This window comes from Corvus moneduloides, chromosome 1 (genome assembly GCF_009650955.1).
Source record: "Corvus moneduloides isolate bCorMon1 chromosome 1, bCorMon1.pri, whole genome shotgun sequence".
Classification (NCBI taxonomy): domain Eukaryota; kingdom Metazoa; phylum Chordata; class Aves; order Passeriformes; family Corvidae; genus Corvus; species Corvus moneduloides.
The window spans coordinates 531,444-550,506 of NC_045476.1; the positions used below are offsets into that span (position 1 = coordinate 531,444).

General features: G+C 49.4%; 1 protein-coding gene across 3 annotated transcripts in view; it reads right to left on the reverse strand.

Annotated features, from left to right (window-relative positions):
* SCAP (SREBF chaperone) overlaps window positions 1-19,063 on the reverse strand; it is a 42,633-nt gene that overhangs the window by 21,974 nt on the left and 1,596 nt on the right. For all 3 annotated transcript variants that reach the window (XM_032116895.1, XM_032117730.1, XM_032116040.1), the window contains exons 2-4: window positions 8,773-8,989; window positions 4,452-4,581; window positions 3,919-4,076 (exon numbers count right to left, since the gene is read on the reverse strand). In XM_032116895.1, the coding sequence (XP_031972786.1) occupies window positions 3,919-4,076; window positions 4,452-4,581; window positions 8,773-8,894 (410 nt within the window). In that variant the 5' untranslated portion in view covers window positions 8,895-8,989. The remainder of the gene's footprint in view (window positions 1-3,918; window positions 4,077-4,451; window positions 4,582-8,772; window positions 8,990-19,063) is intronic.

Consider the following 19,063-nt stretch of genomic DNA (forward strand, 5'->3'; position numbering starts at 1 on the left):
TAGTCCTGTTTCACAAGCTCTCCTAAGCCCTGTACCTCTTTAAACATCTTTAAAACCCGAAATGACAAAACTGAAGCTTTTCAGGACAACTTAACCGTGGGAAAGCCAGTCACAGTCGAGCCAGCCCACCCTGGGACTGTAGCTGTGACTCTGAGGGGCAGTCGGGGGCCGATGTTCTGGGTGGCCGTCGATGCTAAGGGCACCTCCCGATGGGGACTCCCGCGTTCCACACTCCTGTCCCAGTCCAGGTCCCAACCAGTGCGGGGTTCCCCACTGGCCGGGCCAGCTGCCCCGCACCGGCCCCGTGTGCCGGCGGCCAGGGACCGACCTGCTGCCGCAACGCTGGGGAAAGCACCTCTAGGACTGCACGAGTTCTCCTGGTTTAGGCGCCCTAATAACCTGAGATGGTCAAGGAAGTCCTCAGAAAACTGGGTGTGCATTTGGATGTGAGCCAGGGCGCCACTCGGGCAGCAGGGGGAAGGGCTGGTGACCGCCTGCTCGGCTGTGGGGATTACTGATGGAGACTCCTGGACTCCAACAGGGGAATAAAGTCAGTTCTGGACACACAGGGACCACACTGGACAGCACAGGGACTCTTTGATCTGCTGTAGCTAAAGCTGCGACAGACTCGGGAGCTCTCAAGGGACACTCACTGTATGGCTGTGTTTACTGAACAATGTCTTTAACTCTGGAGAGAGCACTGCTGCTCTCCCACCCCGGGTCCATCAGCCATCCCCACAGCACCTTGCAACCAACGACTGGAAAGGACAGGAAGGCAAAGAGAGCAATGCTGTTTTCCCTCGGGGCCACTCTAGTACAGCACACACAGAACCAACAGCACCTGACCCTTGGAAGAGAAACTCCCACCTAAAGCTGCTGCAAGCTGTGACACTGATAACAACAGCAACTGCTGGATTTGTTCTCAGTTTCCCATTCATTTCATGAAAATATTCAGATGATGGGAATTCCACACCAAACATATTTTCCAGTGGCCTTCCTCCAGCTGGAGTGATGCTCCTTCTGGAAGGAAAGACAGCCCAAATCTACACAGTGTTAAAAATCTTGATCAGTCTTGTTAAGGGACTAGAGCACCCGAGTTTTGAATTGGTTTGATTAATACTTGCATATATTTTGTCCCAGTAGTTTTGCAGTGGATACGAGTTCTTGCTTTAGCATGCTTGTGTCTTCACTCTGGCTGTCACAGGGGGTGGAAAAGATTTCCCCCTGAATGTAACTTGAATTTTCATATAATTATGGAATCAGTTGTGTGCACCTCTTCCTATCTCCTCAGGGTAAGGCATAAAATTCCCCACTGCAGTAGGTGGGAACAATTTGAGTTTCATTACACCATTGATTCCCCTGGGGCTATAACCAGACTGTTCTAAAGTACATACGCATTTGTTCAGGTTATTGCAGAATCGTCTAACACATGAAATGATGAGCAAAGATATGTGAAATGGACTAAGAACCATGAATGGAAGTGAAGGGAGTCACTGACCCATCACTGAACTCCTCCAATCACTGCAACTGAAAAATCAACTCCAGGAACTTTTCTTTGATCCTCATTTGCATCCCATCTTTCCTATGATTTTTAAGACTCAGTGGGTGTGGAACATCCTGATCCACACAGACTGGTAACAACCCAAGTAAAAGGACTTGTTTGGATTGTCCCCAGCTACCATAAACACTCCAGATTTAACGCTATACCTTGTCACTGTAACTTTTTAAATCAGTAATCATTAGATACATACATCTGTATCTAAATCTATCTATATATACATATATATCCCCTGAGCAGGGACAGTGCTTTCCTTTGTGGTCACTCCAGGGGCTGAGTGAAGGAATGAAGGAATCTGAACATTCTCCTTGTTTCCATGGGAAGTTACATTTGACTCCTAATCAATGCCAGTTCTTCTGCCAGCTTTAACACAGGGGCCTTGATCTCTGCACTGTTTATGTTGTGCTGTAATCTACTGGTAGTTCTTCAGTTTTATACTGTGGAGTAATTGTGATTAGGATCTTTCACCTGTTATTTCCTACCTGTTTAATAAAGAATTCATTTTACAAAGACACCTCATTTGCCATCATTAGAACATGTGGGCCAGAGGCAGTCCTTAAATTTAACTGTGGCCAAAATCTGAGGCTAAGGCAGGGCTTGTCCAAAGCTCCCACTTGTCCAGTGACAACGAGGAGGAGCTGCTGCTCTGACAGAGACTCTTCCCTCACTGGGATATGGGAACAGGGGGGATCTGCTCAGGAAAGGTGTGTTTAGCAAAGGCCAAGTGAAGAACAGAGACCAGCCCTGCCTGGCTGCAGCCTCGCACGTCACAGGAAAGTGCTTCAGATGACAAATTAATTGAAGCCTTTGTAAAATCCCCCTCCAGAAGAGACTTCCTCTGTAATAACTACAAAGAACAAGCATAGAGATTCAAAAATTATGATTTGTCTTTGTGAACACTCTGTCCAATGTGTGTCCTGTGGCTGCACGGCAAGACACCTGGACAAGTCTCAGCTATCAAAAAAAAGTAAGGGAAAATATGCTCCAAAAAAAGGTATTTATAGGGACAAAAGCTTTGGGAAAGAAAATTTAAAGGAACTGATGCAGTGATGCCTCTGGAAACAGCTCCAGGAAGAGGCAGATGACCATGGTTTGTATTTTACCAGCTCTGGAACCTGGCAGTGATAACAGTTCATGGTGCAGATAAGGCCACGGACATTCTTATCTGCAAGGCAATGCTCCCAGCTCGTGTCCCTGTGGGATGTTGTGGGTGCAGAGTGACACCAAAACCCACAACTGGGGCAAACCACAGATTCCAGGTCACTCCTGACTTTTAGAGATGAGTGCTTGGATCTGCAGCCAATGACAACACACCCGCAGTGTGTGTCCTGCCCAGGTACACTTAACAACCTTTGGCTCCCTCCTGTAATATAAAACAATATAAAAGATATAGAATAGAATAGAATAGAATAGAATATAGAATACAAAACAAGCCAGTTTGCATATAAAAAAAAAATTTCTGCTCAACTTTGTAATATAAAACAAATATAAAAGATATAGAATAGAATAGAATAGAATAGAAAATAGAATACAAAACAAGCCAGTTTGCATATAAAAAAAAAATTTCTGCTCAACTTTGTAATATAAAACAAATATAAAAGACATAGAATAGAATAGAATAGAATAGAAAATAGAATACAAAACAAGCCAGTTTGCATATAAAAAAAAATATTTCTGCTCAACTTTGTTACTGGCAACAAACAAGAACTTCATAATGACTTTTGAGGTAATTGCAGAATTTATCTCAAAATTAGATGTTTCCTAAAATATCTGAGTGCATCCCCAAAATGGTAACCTTGCCCCAAGGTTTAGGTCTAAATGTTGAAGTAATTTTCTTCTGGTAGTATGAATAATAATAATAAAAGTAATAATTTTGTTTCTGTGTTACATCACTGCTCATCAAGGGCAATGCCAAGGGGAGATAATGAGAATACAATGAGAAGACAAGGGAGATAATGAGAACACAACGCAGGCCTGGGAGCAAGTTGTTTCTGATTGTAATTGGCAGCAGATTATTATCCCATAGGATAAGGGAGGAGAGGGACTGAGCACACGGACAGAAGGTCAGTGCCAAGGCTGGGGGAGCTGGCAGGGAGAGAAAAAAACTGAGTAAATCTGTACTGAAGAGCAAAAATGGCATTTCTAAAACATGAGCCCCAAGAGCAGGAGCTGGGGGTAAAGGACCAGTCATCCCTTAGAGGAGCGGGGCGGACACTCAAAAATGATCCCACGTCACCCATTAGCACTGATCTCTCATTTTCGTTTCATTTTGAGGACGTTACCAGCTCAGAGCCCCCGCCCAGCCCTGCAGGCAGCCATCAGGAGCCAGGTGTGCACAGCAGCAGCTCCCTGTGCCTCACCTGTCTCTCAGGGCATGGTTCCTGATCTCCTCCACCAGCTGGAAGACGCGGGACAGTGGCGACCGGAACACATCCACAGCCAGGAAGTTTTTCTGCCACGGGGACACGGTGGCTTTCACAAAGATCTGCTGGATGTAGGCCACGGGAGCACCGACGTACTGCGGGGAGACCAGGGCAGCGTGAGGCACCGGCCACCGGGAAGCTCCCAGCAGAAGCAGAGCACCAACAGCTTTGCCAGACTCTGTTTTCCCTTCCCAGATTAGAGGTGGAACATGACAGGACTCAGCAGGCAAGAACAAACGGTCTGATTCTCTGTTTGTGTTGTAGGGACCTTAACGTCCATTCAGTGCCACCCCTGCCACGGGCAGGGACACCTCCCACTACCCCAGGCTGCTCCAAGCTCTGTCCAGCCTGGTCTTGGACACTGCCAGGGATCCAGGGGCAGCCACAGCTGCTCTGGGCCATCACGTACTGAGGCAGCTCAGCGGGGCCATGTTCCCCCCGCAGTGGCCCCCAGCCCCAGCAGGACTCACCCAGTCGGGACGCTCGCCAGGGTCCCTGTGCTGCGGGCCCGCGTCCGGGCCGGGAGGAGCGTAGTCCTTCACCGGGGTGCTGAACTCCACGGGGCCCGTCCCCGGCAGAGGCAGCTTCAGCAGAGGGTAGCTGGGGGGACAGAAGCAGGACACACTCTCATTTTGGAGGTTAATGGACTTTTTTAGACAGAAGAGTTAAAAAAATGACCAGGCCCACTTCAGCAAAGCCAAGCTGCGCAGGACAGCCCCAGCGAGAGGGCTTTGGCTTTCATGGGACTGGTATCCAAGAGTCTTTCTCCCTTAGAAAGGGATAACTAAAAGTACTGGGAGAGAAAGAAGGGAAGACCTTGCAGGGCCTCTCCTGAATTCCTCCATCCAAGTTAGCTGTGGCAAAACCACTCAGTATGGCCCTGGCTTAATTCCGGTGTATCCCACACAAACCCCAGACATTCTGTGTATTCCAGTGGCCACTTCCCTGCCCCAAACCCTTTATAATCCTCTGCTTTTCCTCATTTAGATTGAAACTATTTCCAAAACTTGTCATTAACTTCATTGGTCCTCAAAGCACTTTTAAGAGCAGCAGTGAGACACCAAACCCATGAAGTCTTGATCTTCCTGCTGCTTTGCCACCACAACCTCCAGTGATTGTAGCTGCTGTTCTACAACAGAGACTTCTATCCAGAGATTGAGAAACTGAGATTTCAGAGAGTTTAGAATGGGATTTTTAACTCCAAATGTTCACAGAAGTGGTTAAAAGCAAATCAGAATTGAACTAGTGGGAAAAGCAAGGCTGCTGATACAGAGAGATCCATTGAAAATCTGGAACTGTCAGCACCAAACTGAACTGGAGAACAGAACTTTAGTCTGTTTAGCTGCTCTGGGTGACCTGTATTGTGACAGGTTTGGGTCACTGACATGTGCACGGGTCCCCAGAGGGAAGAACTGCCCCACCTGAGCTCCAGGGAAGGCATTTCCAGCACTTGGGTTCGACTCTCCTCACATTTCTCTTTGTTAGGGATGTTTTTGAGGGAAAGAAGTGAACACAAGAATGGAAAGCACAGAGGAGGGAAGAATAGCAGGACCTGAAATGGCCACAAACCAAAACACAGCAAGTTCCAGCTCAGCAGGAGGAAGAGCCTCTTTCCATGGAGGAGGGGCAGAGCCCTGGAACAGCTGCCCAGGGGGGCCTGGAGTCTCCCTCTCCAGAGGGATCCCAAACCCCCCTGGACACGTTCCTGTGTCACCTGCTCCAGGTGCCCCTGCCCAGGCAGGGGCTGGACTGGATGGGCTCCAGACCCTCCCAACACACCCATCCTGTGATCCTGGGATCTAACAGAGACGACAGGAAAGCTCAAGAAGTTGTTCTGGTTTTGGGAAAGGCTCTTTTTAGATGCTCATGTCACTGTGCACCCTGAAACCCCTCTGAAATCCCAGAATAAAGGAAACACAGACCATGTAACCAGCTGGAGGTGGTGAACTGGAGCAGGAACTGCATTTCAGTCACCTGCAGGAGGGAGGTGCAAGCAGAAGTGCTCATTCAAGTACTCGACGTATTTTCAAGACGTCTCAGGGGGCCAAGAGAGCTCCAGGCAAATCCCTCTCTGTACATTCCCCCTTCCCAGACCCACAGAGAGCTCCAGCACCTGGAACAGCCCCAGCCACTGAGGGTGGAGGGGAGCAGGGAGCTGCCAGGTCTCAGGTAATGGGAAAGGAGCTGATACATGGAACTAAAATAGCTCCCAGCTCCGCTGGCTCGCTGCAGAACAAGCTTCTGGCTTGTCTGCAGCCAAGACAGAGCAGCCTGGAATCCCACTGCTGAGGAGGGAGGGAATCTGGTAATAGGGTCTTGCCAGAGGGTTGGCAAGGCCAGTATCTGGCAGCAGCAGCTCCTTTTTAGCCTTGGCAAGTGCATTGACAGTACCTGTTTCTGAGTAAGTGATGGTGGCTTTGCCCTGCTTCCCTCTGACAGGGCCCCAAGATTCTGCACTGGAGATTCCCCTTTCCTGTGCAGCACAACCTGCTCCCAGTGTTATGGTGAAGTCCCAGAGGAGATTCTGGGGATCTGGAACATGAAGAGTCTGAGTCTAACTCAGGTCCTCTGGTTACCACACAAATAGTACAAACCTGTGCAAGAATGATCTGTTCTTACAGAAATAATTATAAATATATATATATATATACACAGATACCTCCCCAGGGGCTCTGGTTCCAGCCAGTTCTGCAATTCTTCAGGAGCAGAACCTGTGTTTCAGTTAAATAACAAGCACCTGTTTAATTGCCCTGAACCTGCTGCAGAGTCATCTGCGTCATGTGCAATCCTTACTTGAACTAAAAACTGTTCTTCAGAGTGACACTGGGATTCCACATTTACCCCAATGGCCACATTTCCAGGTATCACCTGTTCCTCTCTGGGCTAGTGTCAGACAGGGTTGGTGACACCCTCATTTCAAGGAAAAATGCAGATCCATTCAAGTGGGATGAGAAAAAGGAGTGTCACTTACAGGGGGATTTATAGTAAAACAAGAAAACTCTCCCTCTGATGTGGAGACCAATTTGGATTTTCAGACTTTAGGACTACAGAGTAAGAATGAGTCACAGGAATTTTTGCTTTAGGTATTAATTTATTATCAGACCCAGAGATGCTGTGTCTTGTCTGTCAGTGACATTAGAAATAGTGTCTATACAAACCCTTCCAGGAGTAAAGACACTCAAAGCAACCAGGCCAGACTCTGTGCTGCCCTCATTCCCTGCGTGGTCACCGCCCTCACCTGCCTGAGGCCAGAACCCCCCATGGATAAATTGTAGACCTTGTGCTTTATTTCAGCTTTTAAAAACTGTCTGCACACAAAACCAGTGGCGTTCTACTGATGTGAGGGGGAGGAAAACCACAATAACTCAGACCACTTTCTCTGCAGCAGAATTCCACGAGCTCTCCTTGATTCCAGGTACAGGAGAGAGGACTGACTCACCTCCCTCCCTCTGAACAACTCAGGACACAAGATCCACTCTTGTTAGCTGGAACTTTTTTATTAAGCATGTTTCAGGCTGAGGAACGTGGAAGGGGTCAGTGGCAGCCTTGGCAGTGCTGGAGAGTGGTTGGACTTCATGATCTGAAAGGCCTTTTCCAACCTTAACGATTCCATGGTTCTGTGAGTTCCCTGCTCTGTGCAGGTCTCAGACCAGCTGCACACCGTGCTGAGGGTCCCTGACCAGCCCTGCTGCACAGAAACATTGCCTAAATGAGCTTCTGCCTCAATGCTGGGCCTTGATTTTTCCACACCAGCTTCCTTCTCACAGCTTCAGGTCATTCCTCACTTGTTTTTGCAGAGGAGTGGCCAGGATGCATCAGTGAAATCCACCCCAGCAAAGTGGAGCGCTTCCAAAGAGCACAAATATCTCAATTCCAGCAGGAAATCCATGCCAAAGCCCATCCTTGAGTCCTCAGCACATGGCAAAACGTGTTACTTCCCAGGAAGGAGTCCCTTCACTCAGACACTCATGGGCTGAGGTGCAAAACCCCCACTGCTGCTCACAACCACAAAGGGTTCCAGCCAGGAGAAGCCACCTCAGAGGTTTTTAATGTGTGAAAATCCTCCCTTTGACAATGTTTTAACTGAGATGTGAAAGCAGCCCGTTACCATCACAGCTCAAAGAAAAACCTGTGTCTGTGGCAACACATGTGGAGCTTTTCTACAAACAGGGGAGCAAATCATCACATCGGGTTTATTTTGCCCAAAACAGACAAGAGAGTTAAACCCTGCAAGACAGAATCTGTATGCTCACATGTGTGCATGGTCTGAGCACGAAGGTTTGCTCAGCCCCACAGTGCTCTGCTGGAAATGATTCTGAGCCCATGTGACATTCCTGGGAGTAAGATTATATCCACTTGCAAACTAGGGATCCAAATTAGGGGCCATAAGGAGAGTAGGGAATTTACAATAGTCCCACACGGGCGTGCCAAGGATGAAACAGAAGAGTGCAGGCTCCAGGGAGCACAGGACAGGCAGGTGTGCAGAGAAAGATCAGCTTTCCTTCTCCCCATTTTTAATTGATGAGTTCGGAGTCCACTACCAGGTGCTTAAGGGTTACTTTCATCTCATTTATTGCTTCACTTCACTCATTCAATTAGTTCTTTCTTACTAAACCACAAGAAGACACTTCATCCCTGTTGTTTCTTTTGTCCCCCAGAAGGAGATGACAAAACCTATGAAGTCTAAATAAAAAACCAGCTTCTGGGTGGGCCCAGAAGAGAGAATGTTGCCAAGAACCCCCTCCCCAGCCCTCCCCAGCCCTATGTGACACAAATCTGGGGAGGACTCACCAGCAGGCCAGGATGCAGAGAGCTGTGAAGAGGATGATGGGGATGGGGTAGGAAGCACAGAGCAGCCCGTGGTTGTAGAACGCCCGCGAAATCCTCTCGCGCAGCCTTTCAGTCAGGGTCATCCTCGGCCGCCCTCACCTCGATGCCATCCCGGGATACAGCAGCGGCTCGGGCAATTCCAGCATGGGCAGCCCTTCAGGGAAGGCACTGGGTCCAGCTGGGGAGGGCAAAGGGAGAGAAACAGATAAAGAAAAGGGAAATAAACATTATCAGCTCCTTTTAGAAAGATCTCCAGAGCTCAGGAAGAAATTCTTCCCTGTGAGGGTGGTCAGGCCCTGGCACAGGGTGCCCAGAGCAGCTGTGGCTGCCCCTGGATCCCTGGCAGTGTCCAAGGCCAGGCTGGACACTGGGGCTTGGAGAACCCTGGGATCATGGAAGGTGCTCCTGCCATGGCAGCAGTGGAACTGGAATATCCTTAAGGTCCTTTGCAGCACAAACCATTCTGGGATTTCTTGATTCTATGAAATGACTGAGCAGATCTCAACCTCACTGGCAGGACTGGACTATCCCTGTTCCACGAGGAACTCAGGAACAACATGGATATGCTGCTCCTGTGGCAAAAAATACATCAAAAGTGGCTCTCTGACCAGCCTTAGCTGCCAAAAACCGCTCTGGGGAGGAGCACAACACTGGCAACAATTTCTAGTCATTTCAAGGAGGAAAATTTTGTATTTACTCTCTTCACCTGCTGTCCAACAGCAGAATTCCATAAGAAAACACAGAGCATTCCAAAGCTAGGATTTCTTTATCACTTGGGGGGGGGGTTGCATATTAAAATCTGCCATCTTTATTTGCTTTATGCTGTGACAGAGCTCGTAAGAGTGAACAGCAGGAACTGTTCCTGCTCCAAGTCATTTCTGCAAACAGAGATTATCTAAGCCAAAATAAACCTGCTGATTGTAGGACAAATGTTAAAGGAGAATTTCTTGCCTTTTGCATGACTGTAAACCCAAGACAAAGTTTGCCTGGAAGCACGAGGGCATTGGGATGTTTTCACCTTGCAGCACCACAGGTGACATTTCTGATTCACTTCGGGTACAAGAGATGGACACACCTCACAGAATCCCAGGATCACTGAGCTTGGAAAAGCCCTCCAAGGTCACCGAGTCCAGGCTGTGCCCAATCCCCACCTTGTCCCCAGCCCAGAGCCCTGAGTGCCACCTCCAGTCACTCCTTGGACACCTCCAGGGATGGCCACTCCAAACCTCCCTGGGCAGCCCCTGGCAAGGCCTGAGCTCCCTTTCCATGGGGAAGTTCCTGCTGCTGTCCACCCTGAGCCTGCCCTGGCCCAGCCTGAGGCCGTTCCCTCTCCTCCTGTCCCTGCTCCCTGCGAGCAGAGCCCGACCCCACCTGGCTCCAATGCCCTGCACTCTTACAAAAACAAGGCTGACCAGCAGAAGGAAGAGATGTAGAACTTCTTTTTGCAGGAAAAATCAACTCTAACTTGCTACTTTTCCCAAGACAAAAGCTTTTATCTCACTCAACAATAGTTACATGTTCCAAATTCTTTCAATTTCTGTCTGAAAGGCTTTACAGCCTTCCCAGGAGCCTCCCTGGACACTGAGGGCAGGGAAACACAGCAGAGCCCACTGTGAGCTTAGAGGAAAAACTAACAAAGGTAGAAAACTCTTCCCTTTCTGAGACACAGTCACCTGGGGTTTTAGGTATAGTCAACTCCTCAGTTTTCCACAAAATGTTCTGGAACCAGACCTTGGCATTAGGTGTAATAAAAACACACAGCTGAGCTAGTGAAGCCTGGAGGGGGGAAATATAAGGAAAAATCCAAAATAAATCCCCATTCCACAGTATTTCTCTTGCACTTCAAGACATACAATAATTTGCTCCATCATGTTGCCTATATCTAAACCTCCAACGGGAATTTTAACCCAGCATTTTCCATTTACAACCCCAAGCTTGGCAAAGCAGGAACACACCCAACATGGCCCCTCTGCCCCTCACACCTCCTTTTCCAGCATCCCACCAGGATCTGCACATCCAAGGGCTGACCTGCCTGTCCACACCTGCTCTGCAGATGGGAACAGCTCAGCCCTGCAGCAGCCCCGGAGCAGATGTGGGATTTGAGGAGTTTTCCTGCCAAGGCTGTGTTCTGGGAAGGACAGGGGAGGAATGAATGGGAAAGAAGGAAGAATTTACTAAAAATGAGAATTTATAAAGGTCACTGGGTTGGTCCATGTTGTTGCCCAGGGAGCAGCTCAATGTGATGCTCACACACCTGAGGGCCAGGTGGGTGATGGACCACCAGCAGCAAGCCAGGGACCACCAGCAGTAATTCCCCCTCCTGGTGCTGCAGGCACTGCCTTGTATCCATCAATCCCACACAGGGTCCTGGGGGATCAGAGACACCTTCTGCCTTCAGAGTTGCCCCAGAACACACGGAAGCAGCAGGACTGATGCCACTGGAGACCAGACCAGCCAGAACACCTCAAATTCCTGCTCTAACTGACACATTTCATCTGGGCTCCAGCTCAGATCGTGAGCCAGGAGCGGAGGGTCCAAACAGGACAGTGCCTCCTTGTATCCATGTGCCACCTCGTCCCCCAGCCCGTGGGACACGTTCACACCCAGGTAGGTGTTACAGGTGCTTCACACACTCCTGGGCTCTTCCCAGCACACACAGAGCAGAAGAGCCATCACCAAACCCAGCTGATCCACGGCCTCCCCTTGACCTGCAAACAGCTCCGAGCTCTCCTCAGCCCTCACCATGGCGATGATTTCATGGTACTGCCCAAACTCAGCACCACAGACACTCCCGAAAACAAGGGAAGTCTCGGGTTCCCTGGAGATGCAGAAAACAGATGCTGGATCACTCACACCCCAGAAAACCACCCGGATTTTCTCGCCCTCTGTTGGGCCCTGGAGGTGGCTCAGGGCTCTGAATCTCTGAGCAATCACTCACTGGTGTCACTGCCTTGGGAGCTCCCAAATCCCACCATCCACAAAGGGAGGAGGGGAGGGAGAGAGGCACAGATCTCGGGAATCCAACTCTCCCTCTCCTCAGCAAGCATGGACTGTCCCCCAGCGAGGGCCAGGGAACATTCCTAAGGACTTCAGAGGTGGGAAAACAAGAGCCTCCCTCAAGACAAGCCTCCTTCACAGAAATGCTGCACAATGGGCTCTAACACCAAGGTCCTGTTCTCCCCTCGCATTCCCATGGGAAGAATAACGTGCTTTGTGCTGCCAAAGGACACAGAGGTCACGAGGAACAGAACACTTCCTATGGGAAAATCACAGCCATGCACTAACCCCGGGGAGGCCACTGTCTGCAAGGGGTTAATCCCAACACTGCTGTCAGGAACAAGGCTCCGGAACAGCCTCCAAGTCCTAAACGGATTGTCCTTCACAGAAGGGGTACTTTCCATATTCAAAAGGTAGAAAATGACATTTCTGACTCCACTCCCTCCATTCCAGCTCTGTGGCTAAAACTGTGCTGAAAGTCTGACACAAGTTTTTGAACTAGATTTCAATCCCCAAAATGTGCAAACTTTCCTCATTTTATCTGTTCTGCCCCACTTTGCCAGTTTTCCCCCATTTCTTTTTGCCTGTTTTCCTCCCTGTACAACATTCATTTATGTTTTGAGTTTAAAAATTCAGAGGTTATCTGGAATAGACCCCATTTTATAAGTAGTATTTCACTCATATTACAAACAGCTCTTGAAAAGTTGGAGTAGCAACAACAACAAAGATTCAAAGAGAACACTTCAACAATCTCTACATGTCAGATAAAGTTATCTGCTCCCAAAACAGGGGCTGACATTCAAAATCAGCTTCCAAAACAGTTTTCAGGACATTTTTGAACTTTTCTGCTACAAGAGATGAACCTCAGTTCAACTCCTGTTTCGGAAGTCATTCAGTGAATGTGGTTTCTATCCTTTCTTCCTTCCCAAAGTACTCCCAACAGCACCAGACAACAGCTTGTTGCTGTGGATGATGAGACAGGATGGGATGTTCCACGTGCAGAGCCATGAAACGCAGAAGCTTGGCATTTGTGACAAAAATAGAAAATATCCAAATTTAGAAAAAACATAATTTCAAAGTTCACTCCCCTTGTTGCATCTAGCCAAGGGAAGCTCCCTTGCACATGAAGAACAGAGATTCCAAACACAAGGAAACATTTCCCAATCCGTTCTTCTCCACTGCAGAGTTCTTGCCCAACCCTGTACAGCTGGGAATGATCCACCTCCACAATCATAGAATCCCAGAATGGTTTGGGTGGGAAGGAATCTTAAGGATCACCCAGTTACAGCAAATGGGATGTGATGCACACAGGGAAAATAATGTCCAGGGATCCTGATCCTTAATTCCCTGAAGGTGTGACGTGATGCAGTATAAAAAAGGAAACTGTGCATTAGGAATTGTTAAGAATGGAATGGAATCAGGATGTAAATCCATCCTCACACGTGCTAAGTGCTACACACAGCACGGGGCATTCCTCAGAGGAGAACTGGAAAAGGTACTGAGAAGCTCAAGGATGCTCAAAGACAGAGAGCAGCTTCAGAAGGCTTTTCCAGCTGGAGCAGATTTTATCAGCAAGTGGACACCAGGTGGCCCTAGGAAGGCCCGAGGAAGCGGAGCAGGAAAGGGCCATCTCTTTTATCCTGGGATAACTTGGCATCAAACCAACTACAGAGCAGCAGCTCAAAATAAACACGTGGCTAAGCCGGGGAAATCTTCTCCCCAGGACACTGTCCCTGTCACACGGGTTACGCAGCCAGCGGATAAACCTCGGGAAGAGCGAGCCATGAGGCACTGCTGAGCAAAGCCAGGGATCCCTCTGGCTCCAGGAGCCCCTCGGACACGAGCCTCTCGTCCCCAGCATGGCACTGGCTGCCAGTGCCCAACAGACTGGTCTCGTTTGTGCCTGGCCACGCTCAGGAACCAGACAGGGACCCAGAGAGGCCAGGAGCCTGCCCTGGCAAATGTCCTTATGCAATGCATCCCACGTGATCCCTTTGGAATAATCTCCTCCTTTTTGTTTATCAATGCAGACGCTCTACAAGTGGCTGGGGAATCACCTTCTCCTAAAAATATCAGAGACTGATGCAACACTCCCGTGCAGTTACATCTCAGAGCTTCCCCACAAATCCCAGCTGTGCAATCCCACCGTTCCCTTCTCCTGGCCATAGATCCCAACCCAGTGCCAGGCACAGACACCAGGGACTCCATCGATCCTTCACTCCAGGCTGGAGCCTTGTGTAAACAGCTTGCCCAGCACAGACCTGCAACGCTCTTCCCTTTCTACTGAAGGTAGAAATTCTATTCGTGCCATTTTCTAATCCTCTCTACCAGACCAGGATCAACATCTCAGCCCAAGCCTCTTGTGTGGGGTATAAAATAGGCAAAATGCTTTTGGATCATCTGCCTGGACTTGTGCAAAGCCTTGGGGTCCAACAGCACCAGGACCTGGAGCTGCTGGAGAGAGTCCAGAGGGGAGGGCTGGAGCCCCTCTGCTCTGGAGCCAGGCTGGGAGAGCTGGGAATGTTCCCCTGGAGAAGGGAAGGACACAGGGAGAGCTCCGAGCCCCTGGCAGGGCCTAAAGGGGCTGCAGGAGAGCTGCAGAGGGACTGGGGACAAGGCCTGGAGGGACAGGACACAGGGAATGGCTTCCCAGTGCCAGAGGGCAGGGATGGATGGGAGACTGGGAAGGAATTGTTCCCTGGGAGGGTGGGGAGGCCCTGGCAGGAAGAAGCAGCTGTGGCTGCTCAATCCTTGGAAGTGTCCAAGGCCAGGCTGGGCACTGGGGCTCAGAGCACCCTGGGATAGTGGGAGGTGTCCCTGCCCATGGCAGGGAATGGAACAAGATGAGCTTCAAGGTCCCATCCAAGCCAAACCATGATTCTCTGGTTCTGTGTCATCCATGAAATGCTAACTTTGTGTGATCCGTGCTCAGTGCCATTCCTGAAGTTTCCAGCACTGCTCATACTACGGACAAGAGACAAAGAGCCCAGGCCACCCTCGCTCCCCACCAAAGCACGTGACTGACACAAACTCCAGCTAAACCCTTCAGCACACCCATGACAGCTCTCTGTGCATCACACAAGGCCACCACCGCTCGCACTGAAGGACACAGCATCCCTCACCCTGCCCGCAGTGAAAGGCCCTTCTCCCACTGCATTTACCCTGCCCCAGTCATGGCCAGGGACCCACAGCACAGGAAAACCCCGTCAGCAATGACAGGTCAGAGTGAGAGGAAGGAGACAGGGCTGGAGGGGACTCTGGGGGCTCTGCCTCGTGGCCCTCACTCAGAGCATAACAAACTATGCTCAATTATTCCCAACAGATGTTTATCCAATTTGCTCTTAAGCAGCCGGAGAAATGTCCGCAGGTCCCAGGTGTCAGACAGGGTTTGGTAACGCTTTCCCTGGGCCCCTCCGTGCCGTGTAACCCACTTCTGTTCCCAGTGGGCACAGCCAGCCAGCCAGCCCAGCAGGGGTACTTGGACCCATGGAATTGCTGGGGCTGGAAAAGCCTGAGTCCATGGAGTCCAACTGCTCCCACAGTGCTGCCACAGCCGCCACCACCAATTTTCACACTGAACCTTTCACCTCCCCCTTCCCACACACACAGGAGGTCACCAGGTTCCTTTAATTAGGGATTACACCTCATCAACTATCCTGATGCCTGCAGCTGGCTATTTTTGCTTGAATCCCAACCTCACCACTGTCCTTCCTCATCACCAGCCCATTTTCAGGCCACGTTTAATTGCTCAAACCCGTTTCTCACTCCTGAGTCACATGTGCAGCCCTTCCCTGCTTTATGCCATTTACAGCTTGAATATGCACAGTCTGTCCTGCTGCTTCAGTGATGAGTGAGACCCCAGAGCCCCCCAGAGCCCCCCAGTGCCCCTCTCAGTACACCCAGGCCCACTAACAAGGGTGCTACTGCTGCTCTGAATATTTATTTAACCACGACTTTATCTATCATAGACTGGCACCTTCTTAGGCTTTGGGTTTGTTTTAATGACACCTACCCAAGACTCTTATTTGGATAAAAATCAAACCTTAGAGAATTCATGACCACAGCTGCTTTTCTGCAGCCAGAAACAGTCCTGGTATCTTATCCTAGAAAGAGCAAACTCACCTTGCCAAGGAATACCTGTGGCAAAGCAGCACCAGCTATTCCACACTCCCTGTACCTTGTCAGGTGCTCTTCAGACATTTCCCACTTGCTGCAGGATTTTAGGATGACTACTACTCGCCCATTCTCTTTGTCCCACTCTCTCACCCACACCAACTGCTCGCTCTCTTCCAGGCTTTAAAAACATCACCGACTTTCCATGTCTCAAAAGACGCCTCCTAAAGCTTTTCAGGTCTTTTTTAGCCCGTGCTTTGAGCACACAGACAAAAATACCTCCCTGAAACGACAGCTTGCAAAGCTGCTCTTCCTTTTTGTAGCCTGGTACTACCACCAGTTGCTCACCAAGAGTCAAAAGGTGCTGAACGCTCCCGTTTTGGGGATGCCAGACATTAAGTTTTCCTTTCCTTCACCACCTTCCTGCCATGAGGACATTCCCAGAATAATTCTGTGTCCCTTAATGCCCTCTGACAGTCAGGTTTGATTTTATCTTAATCCTCCCTTTGTGGCCTTGCTGCTCTTCAAACGAGGAACGGAAACACCTCTGGGTTTGAATAACCCCCACTGCAGGAGTGCTGAAAGCAACGATAAATCAGCACTTCAATAATTTCTGCCCAGCTCCAGCTCTGCTTTTGTGAGGCAAAGTTCACCTGGGAAGCACCCAGAGCAGCCATTCACCATCCCAACACATCCTGTGGAGATTCACCCTCTTGCTCAACTATCTTTCACCTTAGCAAACAAGGATCTGAACTGAGCACAACTGCTTCCCCATTTCTTTCTCTAGGGCTGGGCTCCTCTCCCTGCAGAGGACACATTTCCTGGCTCAAAACTCTCCTTCAGAACAGAAATCAGCATGGGTGGTAAATGATCAGTATTAGGAAATTAAACCTAAACCAAGCCAACCTGTTTAATGTAGGCAAACACATTCTGTCTCTATGGTTTGGGGTTTATTTCTGAAACAAACTAATTCAAAACTCAAATTCATGTCTGAATACCTGAACTGCACCTTCTCTGCAACCCTTTTTTAAGGGATGTGCCACAACAGATGTTTCCATGCTTCACTCCACAGTTTGACAGGGCAGGGACAGTTGAAGGGGACAGTAACAGCTTCAGGAGTGCCCAGGACAGGCAAACATTGTCCATGGAAGGAATTGTAGCTCCTTTCCCAGCCCACTCCAGCTCTGCTTGTGCCAGGTCCCTGCTCCAGCCCCAGGAGCAGACAGCAGGTTCCCGAAACCCTTCCCAGGTAAGCCACATCCACGTAAACCGTCCGAGCAGAATTCTGCGCTCTCCAAACCCACAGCCCACATGGGGTCCATTTGCCTCCTAGAAGAAAATCCCTCCGACAGCCCCTCAGAAACAGCTTTTGAGTACCATTAAACACCCCTGCAGCAAAGTCCAGCTATCACTGGCAGGAGTTTCCTGACTTACTGTAATTAGAGCTCGGTCAAATGAAGTTTATCCATTACACACTATCATTTCCCTGAAAAATGCGTTGTGGAAACATGTAAACCAAGAGTCTTCCCATTTCAGAGGGAGGACTGAGGTGTAGCACCAGTTGGGCTCCTGTTAAGTGAAGGGTTTCCAAAACTCGTGGATTTGGCAGGAAATCAGAAGTGTGCCCTTGGCTCTCGGGGGAACACGTTCCCTTTCCACACAGACCCAGCTAGAGCTTCAGCGGTGTTTCCAGCCTGGACTCTGGAATTCTGGAAGCTCTGGCTGTCAGTCATGTAATTACCAGGGATACCCTCACGGGTAGGATGTGAAGGATGACAAAAGGGAGACAAACCCCATAATTCTGACCATCTATCCATGAAATAAAAAACAAAAACTAAGACATAACCCTCAGCACGTCTTTCCCTGCATTGTTCCCTCAGAAATAACCCCTAAAGTGTTAATCAGGACAGCTCCCATGGTTCAAAAGTCTGCACTCCCAGATCTTTGGGGCTTGTGAAGGGCCCCAAGAGGCCCAGAGGGACACAGCACCTGTAAGGTGACGCACCTGCCTGGGATCGGTTTTCCACAGGTTCTGGGTTACAGCAGAACACCGGGCAAGGCTGAACACACTAACCAGCTCCCAGCCCTGAGCAGGAGCCTTTGGCATCTCCAGCATCACACAGAACTAAACATTTTCCTTTCTAATCATCACTAATTAGGAAGCCAGGCTTAGGAAATCACTGCACTCTTTCTTCCAGATGGAGAAACAATCCCAAAATTCCTCTGTCAGGCAGCAAGTCCCAAAGCCTGACTCGGACATTGTCTTTTGTAAACAAACCAACTATTATTCCTTTACCACAATGCTCCATACAAGATTAATTCAGATTTCCCCAAAGAACTGCAGTTCTGCTCCCCTCCCCATTGCCCACCACACTCTCACTCCAGCTGAAATCACTCTTTTCCTGGAAGGAGAACTTTATTTTTTCCCAGTTATGCCAAAAGGCCACAGCTGTTCTGAGCCATCAGGGCTGGGTCTTCACCTGAGGACATGAATTAAAAGATTCCCTCCAAGACAGCCACCCTTAATTCCCTGTTCTGCATATCTTGGATGTGAGCAGTAACACTTCCAGACACAGAAACAGCAGCTGCACCACCACAGAACTGCTCCATGTTCCTTAAGCCTTTCTTTCTCACCCTTTAAAGCACTGCACAAGGGGGAGAAAGGGATTCAAAGGAACTATAATCACAGATATCAGAGCCCAGGAACGCCTGGAGAGCTGCTTCTACACCTTCCAGTCCCACAAGCCCCTTGTGCAGAGTGCCACCGGTCCCTCCGTGCTCCCCAGCACAGGGGACTGTGCCCCCCACCTCCAGCCACAACCCCTAGAGAAAGTCTCTTGTAAAAGGGGAGGAAGGGGCCTGCAGCTCCCTTGAATCCCCTTGAAAGGATTCCCAGGACTCAGGATCTACTGGAAGCGCTGTGCTGCTGCTTCTCACCTACTACTTCCCACTACAGGCAGGTAATGCTATTTTTGTTCCTCAAGCTGTACCTGTTCTACTTTTTAAATTCTAATCAGAGAGGGGGGGAAAAAAAGGAGGTTTTGGTGCGTAATGATCCAAACTCTGATGCCAGGTAGGCCCAGCAACCCCGTGACTGAAAACCGTGTTGAGTAACCCAGTGAGAGCCTGACTAATTCATTCA